This window comes from Stenella coeruleoalba (assembly GCF_951394435.1).
Source record: "Stenella coeruleoalba genome assembly, chromosome: 7".
In the NCBI taxonomy this organism is placed as follows: domain Eukaryota; kingdom Metazoa; phylum Chordata; class Mammalia; order Artiodactyla; family Delphinidae; genus Stenella; species Stenella coeruleoalba.
The window spans coordinates 26,515,340-26,536,494 of NC_137153.1; the positions used below are offsets into that span (position 1 = coordinate 26,515,340).

Here is a 21,155-nt window from a genome sequence, read left to right on the forward strand (position 1 = left end):
TTAGCGCATAGATGATTTGTTAACGTGAGAAGAAGCAGGTTTTCTTTCCATGAACTGAACTTTCTTTGGCACCACTTTCCCCCCAGGAAAGGCATGAGAAGCACACTCTGGCTGACCAGAGGGAACACATTTTTGAGGACATGCTGAGTGATGGCGCAGGTGGCCTGAGTCACCAGCCAGCCTTGGTCCATGCTGGCAGCGTCTGACTGGGGACTCCAGTTCCCTGGGTGGGAAGGCTAACTTGTCGCCCCTGCCTGTGGTATGCCTGCTCTTGTTAAGGTAGCTGTGGTCCTTGGGGCTGGCTTGGTGACTGTAGGCTGTATCTTTCAACAACCTTCTCTGTTCTGAAGAGGAGAGAACCCTGTGGTGGTGGGAATGCCCCTGTGCTGGGGCCTGGAGCTGTTCTGGGTGCAGATTTAACTTTGAGGCACAGAGTCCTTGGTGAAGCCCCAGTTTCTCTCTTAGGACCTGTCCAAAAGCTCTTGCAGTCGCACAAGGGTCAATAGCCCTGCTCTCTCCAACAGGTTTGCCTTTGATTGGTTTCTGCTGGTGAGCGGTGGCTGATGCAGGCTTGCCTTTTTGAAGGGATTCTTCTATTCCTTTGCCTTTTTTATCGTGGCTGACATACTGCCTCGTCCTTTTTTGGCTTTCTGGTGAAAGCTGTCTCTTCCCTGGTGAGAGCTGGGGGTGTTTGCTCCCAAGGGACTCTCCTCTTTCCCTGACCTGAGAAGCGTGGCTCATCCCACTTGCTTGCGAAGCCTTTAGTCCTGAAGACCTTTCTTTATACTCTCCTGGTTTGGGCTTCCAGTTGTCCTCCCTCCCCTCAGTCGAGGCAAACTGGCCCTTCCACGGGTCCCTAACTTTTGGTGTCCTGGGTTCCTGTTGTTCCTGGTTGCTTCTCGTTTCTTCATGTTCTCCTGCTTGGAGGCTCCTAACGCACCTCCACTCCTCAGCTGGGGCAGGCACGTTGCTCTGGCTTTTTGTTTCTTCATGCTGTCCTGGTTGGGGCTTCGTGAAACCCCTCCACTCCTCAGCTGATGCGAGCATCTCCCTCTGGCTCTTCATTTCTTCATGCTCTTTTGGTTGGGGCCTCTGAAAGTCCCTCCACTCCTCAGTTGGGGCAGACATCTCCCTCTGGCCTTTAAATGGGTCCTGAAGTTGTGGTGTTTTGAATGTCTGCTGCCCCCGGCTGCTCTGTTCCCTGACGTTGAGGTCATATGGCACCACCTGGAAAGCTGGTGCGTCCTCACTAGCATGTTCCCTCTGGGAACTAGAAAGAGACCTGTGAGAAGCCAAGATGTGTGAAGAAAGGAGCACATCAGTGCGATGGTCCTGAAGGAGCACATTGGTGGCAAAGTCCTGGAGGGGCATGCCAATGGCATAGTCTTGAAGGAGGATGTCACTGTGAGAGTCTGGAAGGAGCTCACCAGTGGCACGGCCTTGAGCCACCTGTGTTTTAAGGCATGGCTCCTTTGGAGGTTGGGCAAGTGACTTTGTTGGTGGTGACAGGGTTTTCCTAGTGGCTGGAAACCCCAAGACAGTTCCATTCTCCCAGCTTCTGCCCATGAGGTTGACTATGGGCATCTGATAAGGCAGCCTGCCCTCCTGTCCAGTCAGAGGGGCCTCTGAGAGCCCATACCTGTCACCAGGTGAAGTCTGTCCCAGGGCCCTCTGGATTTCTGTATGCTCAGGTGAGGGAACAGGGAGGGGACTCACCAGGGTGGGGACTGTTGCTTTTGTTATCACTTTCATTCCCTGATGGGGCTGAGGTTTTCCAGAGAGCTTATTAGCCAAGTTGGCTTTTGAGTGTGCTCTAGATTGACAGGTGGCAGAGGGGGAAAAGGTGGACCTTGGAGAGGACAAGGGTTGAGCCCCACCCGGCTTGAGATTTATGGGCTCAAAGGCCTGGTTGGGTAAGCCCCACCTGTGCCTTACCCGCCACCTTATAACATGTGCTTCCAGCATCTGCCGAATGCTTGGACTGAGGAAGGAAAGCTCACGGGAGGAGTTTACACCGGGTTTCCAATACTTCGAGGATGCTAGATTTCTGATTTCCTCACGAGGGTGGGGCTTATAAGAAGCATAGTTGGCGGCAAGCCAGGATTGACGCACCATCACAGGCGTCATACCTTGATTAATCTGCCTCAACTTTGTGCTCAAATGGGCTTTCAAGAATTTTTCTAGATGTTTCTGCTCTGGGCTACTGGGTAAACAGTTTCCAGAGTTACTCTTCAAGGGGCTCATCAAGTATCTTTCTGACTCCTTTTCAGAGTTTCTTAGCAGAAACTTCACTGGGAGGCTGGTCCTGGAGGAAGCTTTTGAGATCCTCCTCAGACATGGCCTTAGACCCTTGCCGAAATCCTGCCCTGGTTGGAATTGCATTTGACCCTTCCTATGGGATCTCCTAGGGCACCTGGACCTTATCTTCTGTCGGTCCAGTCTCCTTTTGCCTGTAAAAGCAGAGGGCTGCCAGGGTCCCTGCTTGCCCTGTGCCTGATAAGTCCCTAAAAATTGGCACTGAGAGGAGCTCAATTCCAGAGACGGAGACAGGTGGATACTGCGGGCCAGGCCCCTCTTGGTTTGCTCTTTGATGAGCCTCTTTTGAAGATGTTGCTTCTGGAGATCAGGGCCAATTAAGTCCTCATGATGAAAGGAAACTGCTGACCTTTGGGCCTGGGAGCGTCCCCTGTCTTGAGGAAGGGTGAGAATGAGTTGGTTAAAGCCTTTCTGAGATCTTTTGACCACAGAGGGTGAAGGCTCCCCACTTTTCAGTTGCTTCTGCAACAAGGGGCAGACATTGAGTTTCAGTTGGGATAAAATATAGTGTCTTGTTCTGAAATGTAGGACAGTCTAGTCCACAGGTACTCATCTGGGGTGGAGAATAAGGTGGTTCGGATAGGAGAGAAGATGGGAGGTAGGGCTGGGCCTGGATCTGAGCCAGAGGTGGGGGCTGGCAGGGAGGCAAGTTTTGAGTGAAAGGCTGGGGTGGGACCCCCGGGCAGGGCAAGACTGGCGCCTGGGAAGCACCTAAAAGTATTCTAGGTTGAATTGAAACTGAAAAGCCATGAGAAACTCCATGAATAAAACAAAGGGCGTCTGCTGTTGAGCAGGGCTCCTAACAACCATCACGAACTCGCTGTGCAGAGAGGGGAGACCCCAGTAGAGCTGGCTGTATTTCTGTTCCAGGTGGTCCCTCAAGACCTCGGAGTGTAAGAGCTGCTGAGGACCAGGTAGCTGCTCTAGCTGCTCTGTGTTGTCTTTCATGTTCCAGAAAGATTGAGGGGTTGTGTTGTCCTGCTCAGCACCCAGTGATTTCCACATATTCCCTAAAGTGTTCAGGTGGTAGTCTGAGCTCATTTGTTCTGAGAATGACCCATCCTTTTCTTTCTCCTTACAAGTGTTTAGTTTTACTTTCTTGGTGATTAGAAGCTCCAGCAGCTTCTGGACTTCAGGGTTGACAAATAAGGGGCTACCAGTCTCTACCTGCTTGTCTGTGGGCCCTCCCGAGGACGGGGCCCCTGGTGGCTGGTGGGACAGGTGTTCTTGCCAGGACTTACTCTGTGATGCGGTGGGGAAGAACAAGGCCTTGGTAATCTTCCACCAGCAGGACAGGAACAAAATGTGATAGCGTGCGAGGCCAAGACTCAAGATGGCTGCAGTGGTAGATGCCAAAAAAGAATTACCTGGAGGTGAGCACTTTGCCACAGTGCCAAGGGTGACTCTCTTCAAGTTGGATTGGTCTTGAGGTTCTGTTGACAGGGTGGAGGCCACAGGTAAAGAGCCCTGTGTCAGAGGAACCAGGGCAGCTGATGGGCACACGGCAGGAACATCGTCTTCTGCAGGTTCCCTGCAGGGCTGGTGGGCTGCTGCAGGCGCTGCTTTGCCCACCTCACCAAGCGGGTCTTGACAGGAGAGCTGATGGAAGCCGCCCTTGTCAGGGAGCTTGTGCAGGTGGCTGCAGGAGACATGAGGCACAAGCTGCAGCCAGGAGCCCCCAGGGCCAGGAGGGCTGGGCAGGGCAGGCAGGGGTGGGCACCTGTGGCCCCACGGCCCTCCACGGCCCCCATGCTGACTTCACAGTGCTCCTGCTGTCCCTCACCCCAGGGCTTTAGATGTACGCTGTCCTCAGGGCTCCCCCTCGCATTTCAGCCCCAGGCTCCCTGCAGTCCAGGTGTCACACCATAGGCTTTGGGTGGAAGAAGAACCCAGGAGAGAAGGGAAAGATTCTTTACCTTCGCAGAAGTGAAATCAGGTCCCTAGCCTTTTCCAGCTCTTTCAGGGAATTTCTGCAAGCTGGAAATCAGCAGAGTGGGTCACGATGGTGAAGGCAAGGGCCTAGGGGGTCTTACAGGAGGCTGAGTGCAGTGTCCCTTTAAGGGGACACCATTGGGAGATTGCAGCCCAGGCACCAGCGTCCAAAGCCACATGATCCCTGACAGTGATGGCGAAGCTCACGAAAGGGTTTATCATTTACAAAGTACTTCCATATCCATTACCCCTTGCCGACCTCACGTCCTCCATGTGGGGGAGAATGGGCAGGGGTCACCTTACAGAGGAATCTGAGCAAAGTTAAACAACTTGTCCACGGTTGGACCTGGAGGTCCCACCTCCCAACCCAGGCGCTATTGGTCCACTGTAGCCCACACACCCCTGCTGGGCCACACCCTTTTCCAGGCCCCTTACCACTTCATTGTGCACATGGAATCTGGGAGGTATCTGGGTTCTGCTCTCCTTCCCAGGAGCCTCCCTGAGGATTCTGTTTCTTGAGGGACAGGCCCTGCCACTGGCCTCCTCGGAGCCTGTGGAGCTGGGCCCTCAGGGCTGGGAGAGATGGGGGCTAACCCTCCGGGCACACAGGGATGAATGGCACAACTTACCTTTCACAGCTCTCTTTTTCTCGTTAATCTTGCGTCTCCCCTTCGGCTCCATTTGATGCTGAGAGGCAGAACAAATGAGGACCTGGGACCCAATTCTCACTCTCCCCTCTCTAGACAAGCATCAGACACTCAGTGTCCATAACATAATATGACTTTCTACGTTTAACTAACAGAGCTCTGTGGGTTTTCTTTCCTTTCACTCATTTTTAAAGACGATAAAAATATTTTCTGTTTTCCTTCTCTGAAGAACATAAAGAAGGATTTTCAATGTGAGATTCACCCTGGATTTCTTTCGTCACTGTTCCTCTGCTCAAGAAACACACACATTCTCTGAACTACGGATTCATCTGAGCTCCAGCAGGTGGGTCTCTGCTTCCCAAGGCCAGGGCCACTCCAGCGCCAGCTGTGAGGCTCTCAGGGCCTCAGCACTGCCAGCAGATCAGCCCTCATCCGAGACACCTGTTCACAGCTGGTGATCCAGTGCTCATGGGCCTGTCCTCTGGCTGAGATTGAACTCGGTATCCAGTGCTCGACCTCCGGTCACTGTGTGTGAGACTTGCCCTGGAGCCCTCTACCATACCTGGGCAACTGGTCTGAGACCTTTGGATAGAAATCCTAGTGTTCACTCTATCCCCTGCCCAGGCTGGCTTGTGTCCTTACAGGGATGATGTTCTATACTTGAGAGTAGATGTCCTGTTCTTTCCCATTTCAGGAGTCTGTGTAGTTGACTGAGAAAAGTGGAAATAACGATAGAAAAGAAGAGAGGATCATGTGCTTGTGGGTCTGACCCAAGGGTTCCTTACCTTCCTGATGTTTTCATGTTTCCTGGGAGGTGGTGAAGATACATTATTCTCGAGGTAGCGGAGTAACAGGAAAAAGAGCCCCAGTCCACACAGGAAGGCTAGGATGATGTCACTCACACAGAGAGTGCAACTGGAGTACTGCCAAGTATCAAAAGTGCTTTTCAGAGGAAAGAGAGTATTCTCCATTATCTGAATCACAGGGCTGCCAGCAGGCAACTGAGCACAGGGCATGTACTTGGAGACTAAAGCCCTAGACCTACATCATAGAGCTGTGGTTTGGTCACAAAGGGCTCCTGAGGGTGTGGGAGGGAGTCATAGAGGAGGAGGCTGTACCACGGCCCCTCCCTAAACATCTGCCCCACAGCTCTAGCCCTCCACCCTCATGGGTCTTCTAGACCTTAGTCAATTTTCTATTCGTTCCACCTGGAAATCACATTTTTCCTGATTCCTCAGATCTCTTGGGGATCTCGGCTTGAACCCACCATTTTCATAGCCTTTGAAACTCTGAAATTCTCCCAGGATTTTGGCCGTTTCCCAGTGATTTATACTCTCAGAATCTCCTTTGTTCACAATTCCATCGTTTTTTCATCTCGCATGTTTACATTTAAGTTGTATGAATACTTTCTCAGCAAATTTCAATTATACAATACAGTATTATCAACTCTGGTCACCATGTTGTACATTAGATCCTAAGACTTTCATCTCATACAAAGTTTGTACCCTGTTGCCACCCTCTCCTTATTTTCCCCAACCCTAGCCCTTGGCAAACACTCCTCTGTTTCTATGAGTTTGACTTTTTTTTTTGTAGATTCTGCATATAATTGATAATAGGCAGTATTTGCCTTTCTCTGTCTGGCTTTCTCTTAGCATGATGTCCTCTAGATTCATCCACATTGTTGCAAATATGAACACCACTTTTCCCATATAAGTTTGTTACTTTCATCAATCCAGAAATAGAACTTTTTTTATACTTAATTTTGAATATTTAATTTGTTATAGTTTCCATCCACCTTTGCCAACTTCACTCAGAATAATTAACACAAAAATTCAAACTAATGATTATTATTTCAAATTTACAAAACCAAGTATAATAAAAAGATAAGTAATTAAACTTCTAAGTGATATGTTTTGTGTTAGTAACATTTTATACTTCTGAAGGTAGAAAAGCCTCACAAAGACTGTACACACACATACACACACACACACACACACACACACACACACACACACACACATTTCGACAGACCAATGCAGTATAGTCAAATCCAAAAATTAAGCATGTCCTCATTTTCTCTAAATCTTTTGTATATTGTCTTGACCACATTTCTTCTCACTCTGCCCGAAATAGACAGTCTCCATTCTCCAGAGTTTAGAAACATGTGTGGAACTCCCAGAAGTCAGAAATGGGTTAGGTGAGCTTAGGTTCTAATCTTTAGAGTAGACACTGGGACTGGAGGACCAAGGCCTGGGTTAAAGTCGTCTACAGTAGCCTTTTATGATATCCCTAGGGTGTTCTACACATTTTCTTTTTCAGAATACACCTTGCCTTCGCCCTCCTACCCTACCCTCTCCAGACCCTGGAGCTTCGAGTCTTGCCTGTACCTTATAGAGAGGGCACTTTGAGTCTTATAGGAAATCCCCTATAACATCATTGGACATCCCTTTGGCAGGTGGAATTGGGTATTCACTTAGGGATTGTACTTTTTAATCACTACCTGGTTAATTTTTCTTAATATGTGAAATATTTATTTGGCTATACTGTCATGAATGTACATGTTCAAGAACACGTCTCTAGCATCTACTGTTGCTTTTATTACAGGCTCTTCACCCTTTATGATATTGTCACTGGGGCATGACAGTCCTCAGTGTGAACAACTAGGGTACCTGAGGAGCATGGAGGTCCCTAATTTAGACAACTAGAATCAATGGAGATCATGGTGGGTCCTGATTTCTGCTTCATTTGCAGGCGGACTTACGGATGACTAATTGAGAGGGAGAAAATCCTGGGAGCCAGACTCTTGTGGGGTGTTCCCTTCAGGAACCCCTGCAGGCTCTCATGGTGAGGATGGAGAGAGGTTCCCTGGTGGCTCTGGGGGCGGGGGGACGAAGGGGTGGCAATGGAGCTTTCTGTGTAGCAGAATCTTACTCTCCAGAGAAAGGACTTGGCCAGAGTGCGATTCTGAAATCTCATCCCAGCTAGAGGAAATAAATTCTCCCCCAATTCAGCCTTCTACATCCTTCCTTTCTCATGTGATGCGGTGTGTTGGGGGAACATATCAGCAGGGGATAGGGCTTCAAGGAAATGCTGCAGCCAAGGCAAGGAGTAGGGGGAGGGGAAAGAGCCATATCCCTGGGGAGAGTCAGAAACACTTGTGAAGGCCACACCCTCAAACAGAGGCCTGCTAGAGACCGGGATTTACTGCAAGATTATAGAATGTTTTCCCTCCCTCACAGTTGACCATCACACCTGCAGGCTTCCAGGATAGTTAAGAGTAGATCACTGCCAAAAGAACTGCAAGACAGAGACTCAAGCTGAGCAACAGTACCTAGGGAAGCCCCAACATCAAGATGAGAGACAAGGGACTTACCTGGTGGTCCAGTGGTTAAGACTCTGTGCTCCCAATTCAGGGGGCCCAGGTTTGATCCCTGGTCAGGGAACCAGATCCTGAATGCCACAACTAAGACCCGGCTCAGCCAAATAAGTAAATATTAAAAAAAAAAAAAAAAAAGGAGGAGAGACAAAAACAAGGACATTAGAGGAATTTGAAGCCTTTGGCACCTATGTTACCACAAACATTAAAAACAGAACAACTGACAAAGATCAGAAAATTATATCTACATAAAGGAGGAACTTCCAAGGAGAAATGAATGCTGGTAAAATGAAACCCTTGAGTTTTCTGCTTCTTAATCAATCTAAAAAATAACTTTTTATCAGCCCTGGTGGCCTAATGGATAACATATAACTGTTTTAAGGGAGAGTAGTAACAATGTGTTAAGGAATTATGGCACATGGATAAGTGAAATTAATGACAGCCACGTCACAAGGATGGGAGAAAAGAATTGGGAATACTATGTTATAAAGTTCCTGAACCCATGAAATGGTGTGGTGTTATTTCAAGGTGGGAGTAGTTTATTTCAAAAATGCATATTGTAAACTCTAAGGAAACCATAAAAAATTTAAGAAGTATAACTTACACTCTTAAATGAGGAGATAAAATGGAAACATTAGGGGAAACTGGGAACTGGGTACAAGGAACAGTCTGTACTATTTTTGCAACTTTGCTGTTATTCTAAAATTATTCCCAAAGTAGTAATTTAATATGCTCCTTAAGTGTACTTGCTTAATTATGAAACTATCTCAAATAAATTAATGGTGCATCTCTTGCCCTCAGTTCCGAATTTTTGAAAAGTAAAAAATCCTGGAAAAATTAGCACATTTAAGTCAGTTTCTCCACTCCACTCCAGGTGATACTCTCCACATTGTCCCTCATATGGCTATATAAATTATTTAGTTCTTTTTAGGATGCTAATACAGCTTTCACTATAGCTATGTATGCCCCATTAATGTATGTAACAGAATATGCCCAGATAGAATGCTGGATATATATGCCCTTATTCATGTTTTCAAAGACAAAAAATAAGTAAGAGGATTGATTTTATTCAGGCTTTTGCAATAAGAAGATCAGAATGTCTTGCAGGGTGGTTTTTGCCTTAGACTTTTTTAGGGAAAGTAGGAAAGTTACAGGTGGGGCTGATTTACAATTGGAATTATTTTGCAATTAGGTGAAGTCTCAGTCAGTTAGATGAACAGGAAGGTTCATCTCTGTGTCTGGCTAGTTTTAGAAGGACACCCAGTTCTGAGCTCAGCTAATATTTCATGAAACAAAGAAAGGGAAGTTGAGAGATCAGTGTCTGGTCTTATCAGCAGGTTAAAGCAAAAGGGGAAAAGTTGGTGTTTCCCTGGTCACAGATAAACAAGGGAGTGATCTCCAGGTCTTAGGGGAATCCTGAGAAGGCCTGGGTAGCAAATCTTATCTTAAGTGGGGTGGTTCTTTGTGGTACACGAAAGGTGGAGGATTTCAGAAAACAGAGGATAAGGTGATTTCTTAACTGTTGCTATTTTCTGAGATCACAAATCACAGGTAAAATTCAAAACTGTTGGGCCTCAGTTTTGTTCATGACCAAGAAATGTCATTCATTGTTGAACAACACAGAGACAATCATAAACCTTTGAGTGGGTCAAATCTGGGTCTAAGGAATAATCTCCTGAAGACTCTTGTTTGGCGTTGTTCCTGCAAAATCATTTGAACAATTGTTGAGAGGAAGTGGAAAAGATGAGTGTTTTAGAGTTCTGGAGATCAGGCATCTTAAAAGAGGGATTCTAAAATGAAGAAGAGAAGTATTAACATAAAATATTATAGTAAGGAAAAAGTCTGTACCCTCTCTTTTCCGTGTGAAAATTAGAGGCAAAATCATATCAACTTAAAATTATGTTTAGTAATGAATTTTCAGGATTTTAGCTTATTTAAAAATGTATAGGTATCTAAAGAATACTATTATTTAACTCAGTTTAGCATAAGTCTAATGTTTTGAGTTACCTAAAGATCTTGGAAACTATCTTCGTACCACAAAGCATAAGCACTGTTAAGACAAGATTGGTTTGAATATTGATTCAATTTGGTTAAACAAAAATTTACATTTTTCATAATCTGAAACATCTGGTAGATACAATGCTAGTTTATTCAATCAGAAAAATTTTATAAGTTTAGGAAGAGCATATCCAGGTAGAATAAAAATGTATGATGTTGAAAACATAGCTGTTTTTATTAAACCAGTAATATTAAACTAGTCTTTTTTGACAAAGATTTGCCTTAATTATGTAAACTTGAATTTTAAAAACTTTTTAGTTAGTTTCCATAAGAATACTTTTTTAAGCATATGAAAATATCAGAAGTTCAGTTTCCTTAATTTCTGGTAATTTTAGAACTATTTATGTGTGTTTGTTTATGTTTAAGCTAATCAAAACAGAATTCTCTTTAAGAAATTTCATAGTGCAATTTTGTAATACCATCCAAAGGTAGAAACTTATTACACATTCATAGACAAAAATACATACAGACAGACACAGATAGAGAGCTTCAAGTCTACAACTTTAGCCATGTGTTGGACAAAAGCACAGAGATACTAATACATGATCCCTGGGCCATATAAAAGAGTTAGCTTTCATCCTTGTCCCACCAATACTTGTAAAAGAGATCTTCAAGATTCCCTTTGTCCTGATGTGTAATCTAATGGATGCTGTGTAGTAAATTTTCGACAAGTAACCAAGAAGAGACCAAGTGGCCATCTGGGTGTCTCCAAAATCCATCTGAGTGGCAAAACATCCAGCTTGTTTCCAATGAGATTTTTCAGCCTAGGTTTTAGCAGGCTGTTGTGCCGTAGGTTCCTTAAGTAGAGTTTCCCATCTCTAAAAAAGGTTGAGCAAGGGGAAGTATGTAGGTGGCAGAGGACAGATTTTCTTGGGAAGTGTCTATGTTAACATTTTTGTCAGTCAGGTAGTTTCCTTGGCTTTGGGAGTTATGGCTTCCAGTGTGAGCTTTGATTTTGAGAATAGCTAATTATTTGGTTTGCAATGTCTTCTAATAGGTCAGTGACTTGTGTTCCGTTTTTGATGGGTATTCCTGCAACTGTCATTGAACACTCTTTGTTTCCATTAAAGGGGGCTTAGGGGTCTTGACAGAAGCAAAAGAAAGTCAGGTGGTCAGTGAGAGCAATTCAGGGGCAAAGGTGCCTAGGCAGAGTCAGGGGCCCAGAAGGTAAGGCCATTGGGAGAGCAAAGAATACTGTTTTCCAACTGGAAAGTTATTCTCTTCCCAGAAAGTTTACTGCAATTTTGGGGCTAATGCTGGGTAAACCATGCCAGGTAGTAAGAAGTTCTAGTGAGACAGAAAGAGGTTTAGATAAAGGCAGGTCACACACAGCATAAATGTATGTCAGTTCTAGAGTTCTCTGCGCCTCCTTGGGCCACATGGCTTCCGTTAGAGAGACCTCCTGCAGGAATGCAACTTTCTATTCTCCCGCACAGATGGCCAACCTGCTACTGCATGCTGAACCCTTGCTCTAACTGACTAATAAATTTTTCTTCTCCACTTACTTCTGCTTTTAGTAAGTGAGCCAATTCACCCCATTTCCTATTATAAATTAGATAAACCAAACATCAAAAACAAAGAGAGGGATAAAGAACCAGTTTCTTGGTTAAGCTTGGCCTCTTTTATGTGTATCCAGTTGTTGTGTTTTTCTGCTTTAATGGGATGTGGTATTAATAGGAATAAAGTCAATGAGGCAAACAAGTCTGAGGGGTGTGAACATCACATAATAAACACTGTAGGAGGGCTGGTTTCCATAGTTGTATGTCAGCATCACTAGGCACAGAATATTCTAGAGACACCTGAGTGGTTTGGGACCACTGGGTCAGGGATAGCAATTCTTGTGTGAGGAATTACAAATAAATAATTAGCATGTGTTCATGCAGAAGAAACCCTATTCACAGTAAACCAATTAAGGGTGCCTGAGGATAGGAGCACAATAGAGAATCACTGTACTTACAGTTAAATAGAAAAAGGAGACTACAGAATATGCCTCTATATTGGTTTAATTTGTAAATTAAAAAAATATTGTGAGGTTTTATTTGAATAAAGAAAATGATATATTCAAATACATGTATATGTTTCACATATATCTATAAAGACATATAATGAAATATTATTTATCCATAACAAAGAATGATATCCTGCCATTTGCATGAACCTGGAGGACATTATGCTAAGTGAAATGAGCCAGACACAAATAGGTAAATGCTGTGTGATTTCACTTACATCTGGAATCTGAAAAAGTTGAACTCATAAAGCCAGAGAGTAGAATGGTAGTTTCCAGAGGCTTGGACGTGGACAAAATGGGGAGAAGCTGGTCAAAGGGTACAGACTTCCAGTTATAAGATGAACGAGTTCTGGGGATCTAACGTACAGCCTAGTGACTATAGTTAATACTATAATGTATACTTGAAATTCACTAAGAAAAGCTAACTATGTGAGGTAATGGATGTGTTCATTAACTTGATTGTGGGAATCATTTCACAGTAGATATGTATATTAAATCATCACATATGGCATTTAAAAAAATCACGTGTACAGCCTAAATATATACAATTTTAATTTGTCATTCATACCTCAATAAACTGGAAAAAATACTGAAAAAAATAGTGGAAAGATAAGCCACAGACCGTGAGAAAATATCTGCCATTCATATCTGATAAAGAACTTATAGCCAGGATATGTAAAGAACTCTTAAAAACTCAATAAGAAGAAGACAAAATAATTCAATTTAAAAATGGACGAAAGATTTGAATAGACATTTCCCCTAAAGAAGGTATACAAATGGTGAATGCCACATGAAGAGACGTTCGATATCATTAGCTATTAGGGAAATGCAAATTAAAACCCCAGTCACATCCACAAGAATGGCTAACAATGAAGAGAAAGAAGATAAATATTGGTGAGGATGTGGGGAGGAACATTGCTGGCAGGAATGTAATATGGTACAGCCACTTTGGAAACCAGTTCAGCACTTTCTTAAATTGTTAAATTTACCACATGTCCTAGCAAAATTCCACTAGTAGGTAACTACTCAAGAGAAATGAAAACATTATGTCTACAGAAAGACTCAACACATGACTGTTCCTGGAAGAATTATTCATAATAACCAAAAAGTGAAGCAACCCAAATATCCGTCAAAAACTGGGTAAATAAAATGTATAAGTGGTTAATTAAACCTGTGATAATAATAGCAAAAAGGCCCAAGGGGAGAAAACAGTACACTGCTGTAAGGTTCTTATACTACCTGTGAAGTGGTATAATAAAAGCTGAAGATAGGCTGTAATAAGTAAAAATGTATATTTGAAACCCTGAAGCTACAGCTAAAACAACACAACGAATCACAACCGGTAAATTCTATATTCCAGGTGATGCTACCCACTGAGTTATAACAAACCTGCCAATATCTAACAAAAGGTAAAGTAAAAGATAGGAGATTTTTATACCTGCTTTCACTTGGCTTTTTAGTTATCTGAATTCATTGACATAATATATGTCTTGTGTGAAGAAGATGGCAGAGAATAGTATTGAGAGTTGTTTTCTGCTCTCTGTTTTTATGTTTTCAAGGAACTATTTAACCTTTACCCTCTCCAATCTTAGGCAAAATTGCAACATTTTGCTCTCTATCTCCACACAATTAGCCTTTCATGTACATTAGCCAAACAAGATTATTTACTATAACTCTATTTGATAACCATAATTCAATGTGTTTTAAAATGAGGTATGCTCTGCAGAAAGAAGAGTCAATAATGCTTCCCAGGTGAGAAACTAAGAAGTATGAATAATGATTGTAGGACTCATGTGGCTTTGTTATTACAAGGTTTATAAAGCTAAAGCTCCCCAAAGAGTTTACATGCTTTAAAACCCTGAACTGTAGTCAATCTGAACTTGTTTAGATTGCACATCTTTATTCAGAGTGTTAAAATGTACATAGATACCTTTGAAATATATTCACAGTGAAAACTCAACATTCAAAACTATGTTGCAGTTTTTACTTCACTCCTCCCCATACTCTCTGAGGTTTTTTCATTCTCCTAAAATCTGGGCATTGTCAATCCCTGAATGAATAAAATAATTTTTTCAAGTCAGGTGCCCTTTGGGAAATCACATCTAAATTAATCGAGCAAAATGTTGTAGAAAAACGTTCCGTAGGAAAACTTTTGAGATACACAGAAAACCTCTGTCTAAGCCATGTAAAAACTAACCAGAATAGCCAAGAAGTTTGGGAGTTGGAAATAAAAAGACATAGACCACAACACATGCACAAATATACATCTCAATATTTTCTTGTTTTCTATTTATAATCAGAGTAAAAAAATGTCACTAGGGCTTCCCTGGTGGTGCAGTGGTTGAGAATCTGCCTGCCAATGCAGGGGACACGGGTTCGAGCCCTGGTCTGGGAAGATCCCACATGCCCTGGAGCAGCTAGGCCCATGAGCCACAACTACTAAGCCTGTGCATCTGGAGCTTGTGCTCCGCAACGAGAGGCTGCGATAGTGAGAGGCCCGCGCACCATGATGAAGAGTGGCCCTCACTTGCCACAACTAGAGAAAGCCCTCGTACAGAAATGAAGACCCAACACAGCCAAAAATTAAAAAAAAAAAAAAAGAATTGTCACTAAATGGTTATGAAGGAATTTTAAAATAAATCTGATGTTATAACTATTGAGATAAATTAGTAAATCAAACTGAACCAAAAACAAATGTGTTTATGGGGGCAGGGGGCAGGCTCATTCATGGAATGGTTTTGGAGAATTAAAAATATAAACTAAATGGAATATTCTTTATTGAAAAATATTGTGAGGTTTTAATTTGTTTATAAACAAAGTCCTTTAAAATAATCTGTTGAGCCAAATAATTCCTATTTCCCTTCAATATCATTAGGAAAACCAGTGAGCTATTCTTATACATGGTAATTAATAAGTCAGCATATTGATTAGAAACTGAGATGTATTTATCATATTTCATTGTTATACAGACATCAAAGACTGTAAGCATCTTGTTGTAGCAAATTTGATATATTTTATTTCTAAGTGGCAGCTAAGGAAGTACATTTTCCAGCTCACCCTTCAAAAGAACATACTGTGAGAAGTGTGAGAAAGTGACAGCCTCCAGCTGCTGTGCCTCTGGACCTTTGGGACCTCCAACAGCCTTTACACTGAGGCTATGCTCTCCCCAGGCTGCTCCCAGCCAACGTTTGGATAATGGAATACGGCCCTCCCTGCCCTGTGTGGGATTACCATAGCTGGCAGCCTTTGCTCCGGGACTCCCTATACGTGTAGCCAAGACTTTCTCAGAGTTGCATTGAAGTCTGAGGCTCTTCTTCCACAATCCTCCCTCCTTCCCTGTCTCCTTTCACAGGTGTCAGATCTGCAGGGCAGTTTGAATGCTTTTCCCTCCTACTCCTGCTCCATCACTTCTTTATCCTCCACAGGTGTTTCCCCAGCAGATCACTTACATGTCTGATTTCATCTTGGCATCTGCTTGCAAGAGAACCCTAAGTGATCCACTAAGAAAAATTTCCTTTGGGCTCCTCTAGACTCCACTTGATCAACAGCAAGTGAATCCTTTTCTAGGAATTAATGGCGACACTCAACTCAGCTTAACATTCAAGGTAGGAAAGCAAGGATTATTTTTCACTCCAGAAAATGAATGACCCATTGGGACTGCAGATAATAAAACTTGGGGAATAATAAGAGGCATCTCCAAAGGACTGGAAATGCTTCATCTAGATTTAACACAGACAGGGCATTGTCCTATAAAACCACACAGATCTTAAATTCAATAGATCAAAATTTGTTTAAATTGTGTAAATCTAGAAAGATCTTAATTGTTCTTTTAAGTTTAAAATATTCGCATAATTCATGACAGGTTAATTTTTTTCAAGGATTTTAAAAAATTTGTTTTCACATGTGATTTTTTTAATAATGCAAAGTAATTCAGATCCTAATTAAGAGAATAAATAGGCACCATGTATGGCTCCCTCCACGCCCCCTTTTCATACCCAAAGCTCTGTTTTCTCTTCAACACCATCTGTTTAAATCTCCCAGTCTAGCTGAGATCCTTCTGGCCTGTTCTCTAACTCATCAACTAAAAATACTTAGTTTCAGCACTTAAAAGGAAAGACTGTTCTGCCTCTTCTTAGAGCTGGAACCCACTTGTTCTGCCCTGCAGCCCCCTGCCCCTACCTCATTACCTGGCTCACCCCATCTTGTCACTTGTTTCTAACACTGATGACCCTCCATGGGGAGATCTCTCCCCTGATCCTTCTTCCTAAGTAACCCCTTTCCATCTTTTTCTCCTTGACTTGTTTATTTTTCATGGCATTTATTAATAACTAAAATTATTTTTCTTTGCTGCCTTAGTAATTAAGGAAATGTAAATTAAAACACAGTGAGATACCATTTCCTGAACAACACCAAATTGGACACATTTAAAAAAGGTGACATTGTCTTTAAACTGCTTGTAGGGATGTAAATTGTTACAACCACCTTGGAAAACAGTTTCTCATAATTTCGTAGGTGTGAATGTGTAAACATTTTGACACAGCAATTGCACTGTATATAACCTAGAGAAATTCCAGCTCCTTTACATAGAAAACTCATTTAAGAATATTCGTAGCTGTTTTTATTGTAATATCAAAAATGGGGGAAAAACAATCCAATCAATTGGAATAGATGCATTTGCTTAATATAAATTTATAAGGGATACAATAAAGCAATGACAATAGACTACAGTAAAATTTTCATAATAATATTATAACACTGAGCAAAAAGCTAGTTGCAGAATACGTACAGTATGATTCCATTTTTTTAAAGTTCAAAATATGCAAGTCAAAGCAATATCTTATTTAGCAGTATATTCATATTGATGAAACTGTAAAGAAAAACAGTGGAAATAACAAACAGGTTAGGATTAAAGAAGGACCAACAGAGGCCTTCAAAGATATGGGTAAGTTTTCTTTTTAGGAAGAGTGGTTACACATGAGTGTTCATTTATTTTTATTCTTTACATCTTCTGCGTAACTTTCACACATTATTTTGCAAGTTTTAAAAGACAAATCAAAACAATAATGTAAACAAACAATTGGGGAAAAGGAATATAGCAATAGCAACAAGAAAAAGTGAGCCCTGTCTGCTAGAAAGTATTACAGAGGACACAGAAAAACACATTCAAATGGGTTCTTTGTACATCAGAGGAAAGCTTTGTTTCACAACATCTTAATGATTTCAGTGAGGTTCCTAGCTTTTGAAACAGTGATTCTCTGTTCCCTCCCGCTACCTTGTTTATGACGAGGTGGATTCGACTAAGATACTTCTGACAGCTTTTAAACCTAAAACGCAATATAGAACTCTATTTCTTCTTTGACACATGCCACTTACATCTTTTTTTGGAGTTGGACTGTAGTTGTTTCATAGATGTGGGTCTTATGCCATGATCTGACCACACCCAGTCCCTGGTGTACCACTGCAAAGCCTCTTAGGGTCAGGAGACCCTCACAAATGGAAAAACTGAATTCACAATGGGACGTCAGATCAAATGTGTATGACATCAGTCTAGTGGCTTTCTGAGTTAACCGACCCTGGGGTATATACGCGGTAGCCATAAAAGGTACTTTTAAGGAGATTAAAATGTACACTACTGAAAAAGATCAAAATTAAAATACATAACTGTCTTCATAGAAATTTAAATACCATTTTTACACATAGATTGTTTTGTTTGTGTAGTTGTAACAAAATAATCCTGAAGATGCATAACATGTTCTGTTTTGTAAGACAACTGTGAAGATTGTAGGTATTTATATTGAGTAGTGAGAATGATAGCATTTTACAACTGGCTTTGACATCCCTCATCTCACACACTGGATAAAAAAACTGATGATCAGAGAGATTAAGTAATTTCTCTTCAGTCAGGCACTGAGCTGGGACCAGAACCCAGGTCCTCCTGACTCAGGGGTGGTTCCTCCTTTCACCATCCAGCCCTGTCTGAAAAGGTTTACGGTCCATGGCAGTATCATATAGTGTATCTCATACCACCTTATTCTCTGTGATTAACACTGTTATTTATGAAGCTTACTCAGTGGTCCAGGATGCAACTTCCCATAATCTATGAGTGCTTCTACATCATTTAGCCACATCCGCAAGACAGTAAACTAAGGACTTTCCCCAAACTCTAGGCCGTAGTAGTAGATATCCCAGGCAGTAAAACATGTCCTGGAATAAAGAAATTCTTATGATTCATACCAGACTGCTGTAGCCCTGTTGGATTCCCTACAGCTTTAAATTTCGTATTCTTTTTTTTTGTTTTTTGTGATACGTGGGCCTCCCACTGTTGTGGCCTCTCCCGCTGTGGAGCACAGGCTCCAGACGCGCAGGCTCAGCGGCCATGGCTCACGGGCCCAGCTGCTCTGTGGCATGTGGGATCCTCCCAGACTGGGGCACGAACCCGTGTCCCCTGCATCGGCAGGTGGACTCTCAACCACTGCGCCACCAGGGAAGCCCCAAATTTTGTATTCTTGATGCAAGACTCTGCACAAAGCAGTTTAGAAAACAATGTAAACTAAGTAAACTAAGGCAGTGGTTTTGTTTTCTCCCATTTCCTACTTATTGAATGTTCTTGCTGCAAATAAATCAGATCTCTTTATTTTCCTATGAAATATCCAGTGCTATGCAAGAATGTTGGAATCAGATGATTCCAGTGTGTCTGACATCTTGTTGTTGGTGTCCGTTGAGTGTCTTTGTCCTTTCTCATATATGTTGTGATCATCTTGGTTCTTACTATAAGTGATTCTCAATAAAAACCTGGGTGTTTTGAGTATTACATTATGAGATTCTGGATATTATATAAATTTTCTGTTTGACTTGCCTCTTCTGACACCACTCTAGCAGGGGATGACAAGCCATCTCATTACTGCCTGGTGGAAATGGGGGTCCAGGTCATGGTCTCCAGGTTTTGGATTTGTCTCTGTTCTCACCCAGGGAGCGAGGGGTTCCTTGTTACTGCTCAGTGGGGTTGGGAGTTCTGGCTCCCACTGGACCTTCACTGATACCCCCTGCTGGGAGGGGCATGGGTGCCTTGTTCCTGCACCTCCTTTTGCCTAACTTGACATCACGGAAGAGCCTCATTACCTTTGGATGGTGGTGAGAGTCCTGACTCTGAAACCACCTCTGCAGGGAGGGGTCAGTGTGCCTTATTCTTGCTGGGTGGAAGTGGAAGTCCAGGGTCTCTGTGGTCTTCAGGGACACTGCTGAGATGGTCACTCATTACCACCGGCATTACCACCTGCTGAGGATGAATATCCTGGCTCCTTATGTTAAGTCATATGGACCTTGTTCAGGCCCAGCTCAGCAGGGGAGGGTTCTTTTTTTTCGAGTAGGCGAATAACGAGAGATCCACACAGCACAAGCCTTATTCAATGGGCAAAAAAAAAAAAAAAAAGGAGAAGCAGGAAGTAAGTTCATGGATCAACTTCTCACCCACCTGGTGAAAGTGATATAACTGTAAAGAGTAAAGACAAAGGGAAGAGGAGTGAGGCAGAGGATGGGAAGGCACATGCCTTAGTTAACCAGGGAAGGGGCAGGGCTTTTTTGAGGGAGTGGGATACTACCCCCTTTATAGACATTTTTGGTCCTTAATGTCTGGTTCTGGCCACCAGTAGGTGTGTCATTTAATATGCTAATGTAGTAAAATCAACATATAATGAGACTCAGGGTCACTTGGAGGTCAGATTCGTTGCCATCTTGGTCTCAAGCGGTTCCATCTGTTTCTTTTTTTTCTTTTTTTTGTGTGTGTATCTTCCTTTCTTATCTGTGGACCCTTTAGCTTAAGGATTTATGTTCACTCCTGCTAAAGGTTGGTGGGGGGAGGGTTGGAGGGTTGTGAGCAAGGACACTCCTACTAAAGTTGGGGGTGGATGGGTTTTGAGCAAAGATCTGGAGCGACTCTGGCAATACCTTTTCAGGCCTTCTCTGACGCCCAGGGACTGGGGGAGTCAGTACTGGGTTGCCTTATTGCAGACTGGCAGGGGTGGAAGTCTAGACTCCCAAATTGGACTTTGCTGGTAGGGTTGGGGAGGGGGCTGTAGTTTTTCTGTGGTGTTTGGCTAGAGTAGAACACTTACTGCCTAAAAGTTTTCTGTATCTTTAGGCCTCACGTATTCTGGTCCGTTAGCTAGAGAGGACAGGCTTTTATTGGGATTTTATTTTACTTTGTACACTATTTTGCCTTTTCCAATTGGCATTTATGGGTGCTGACTTCTCCAGACCCAAATCTGGAATATTAGATGCAAAAAGAGAAAAACCCAGGCAACTCACTGTCACCTATAAAATTCTAACACTTTACCAATTCCAAAAGAATATGACCCAACTATTACCTGCATTTCACAGTGATTTTTCAATACAGAAATATTTTTATCAGTAGAATCAGATTTATTCTGCATACCCACCACCTCTTATTCACCACCTAACACCTATTTGGGGGACAATTTCTATTTATCAGCTACTAAAAACCATCTTAGATATTCCAAATGTTGCTATCTCAATCAGTAATATATCATTTGTTAATAGCCCAATGGCCAACAGCAAATGTATATAAATCATGGCTTGCATCCATTTGTAATTCACTAGAAATGCAGAAAGAATTTGGGAAGAAAAAGTATTCAGCTAGGTAGAGGTCATGGTAGATACTTTAAAGACTAGAAAATAAATTACTAGTTCTTAAGCATATGTCAGAATTACATAAATTTAAAGAAGAAAGACTGACAATTTGGAGAATAGTAGCATGAGCAGTCACGTGTAGGAGGCCGAGAGCATAGCATGAGTGAGGGGA

At 42.7% G+C, this 21,155-nt stretch overlaps 1 protein-coding gene and 1 long non-coding RNA gene across 2 annotated transcripts in view; one reads left to right on the plus strand and one right to left on the minus strand.

The window, feature by feature from the left end:
• LOC307189588 (spermatogenesis-associated protein 31E1-like) lies at nucleotides 1–5,911 on the minus strand (the record flags this gene model as incomplete). The annotated part of the gene is made up of 5 exons (XM_079927767.1): nucleotides 1–2,778; nucleotides 3,124–3,955; nucleotides 4,233–4,293; nucleotides 4,878–4,935; nucleotides 5,681–5,911. The coding sequence occupies 5 exons, from the start codon at nucleotides 5,909–5,911 to the stop codon at nucleotides 1–3; spliced, it is 3,960 nt and encodes a 1,319-aa protein (XP_079783893.1).
• Nucleotides 5,912–7,505: 1,594 nt separating this feature from the next.
• The window catches only part of LOC307189223, a 55,195-nt gene continuing 41,545 nt past the window's right edge, over nucleotides 7,506–21,155 (plus strand). The window contains exons 1-2 of the long non-coding RNA XR_013829125.1: nucleotides 7,506–7,617; nucleotides 15,763–15,942. This is a non-coding gene — a long non-coding RNA (uncharacterized lncRNA). The remainder of the gene's footprint in view (nucleotides 7,618–15,762; nucleotides 15,943–21,155) is intronic.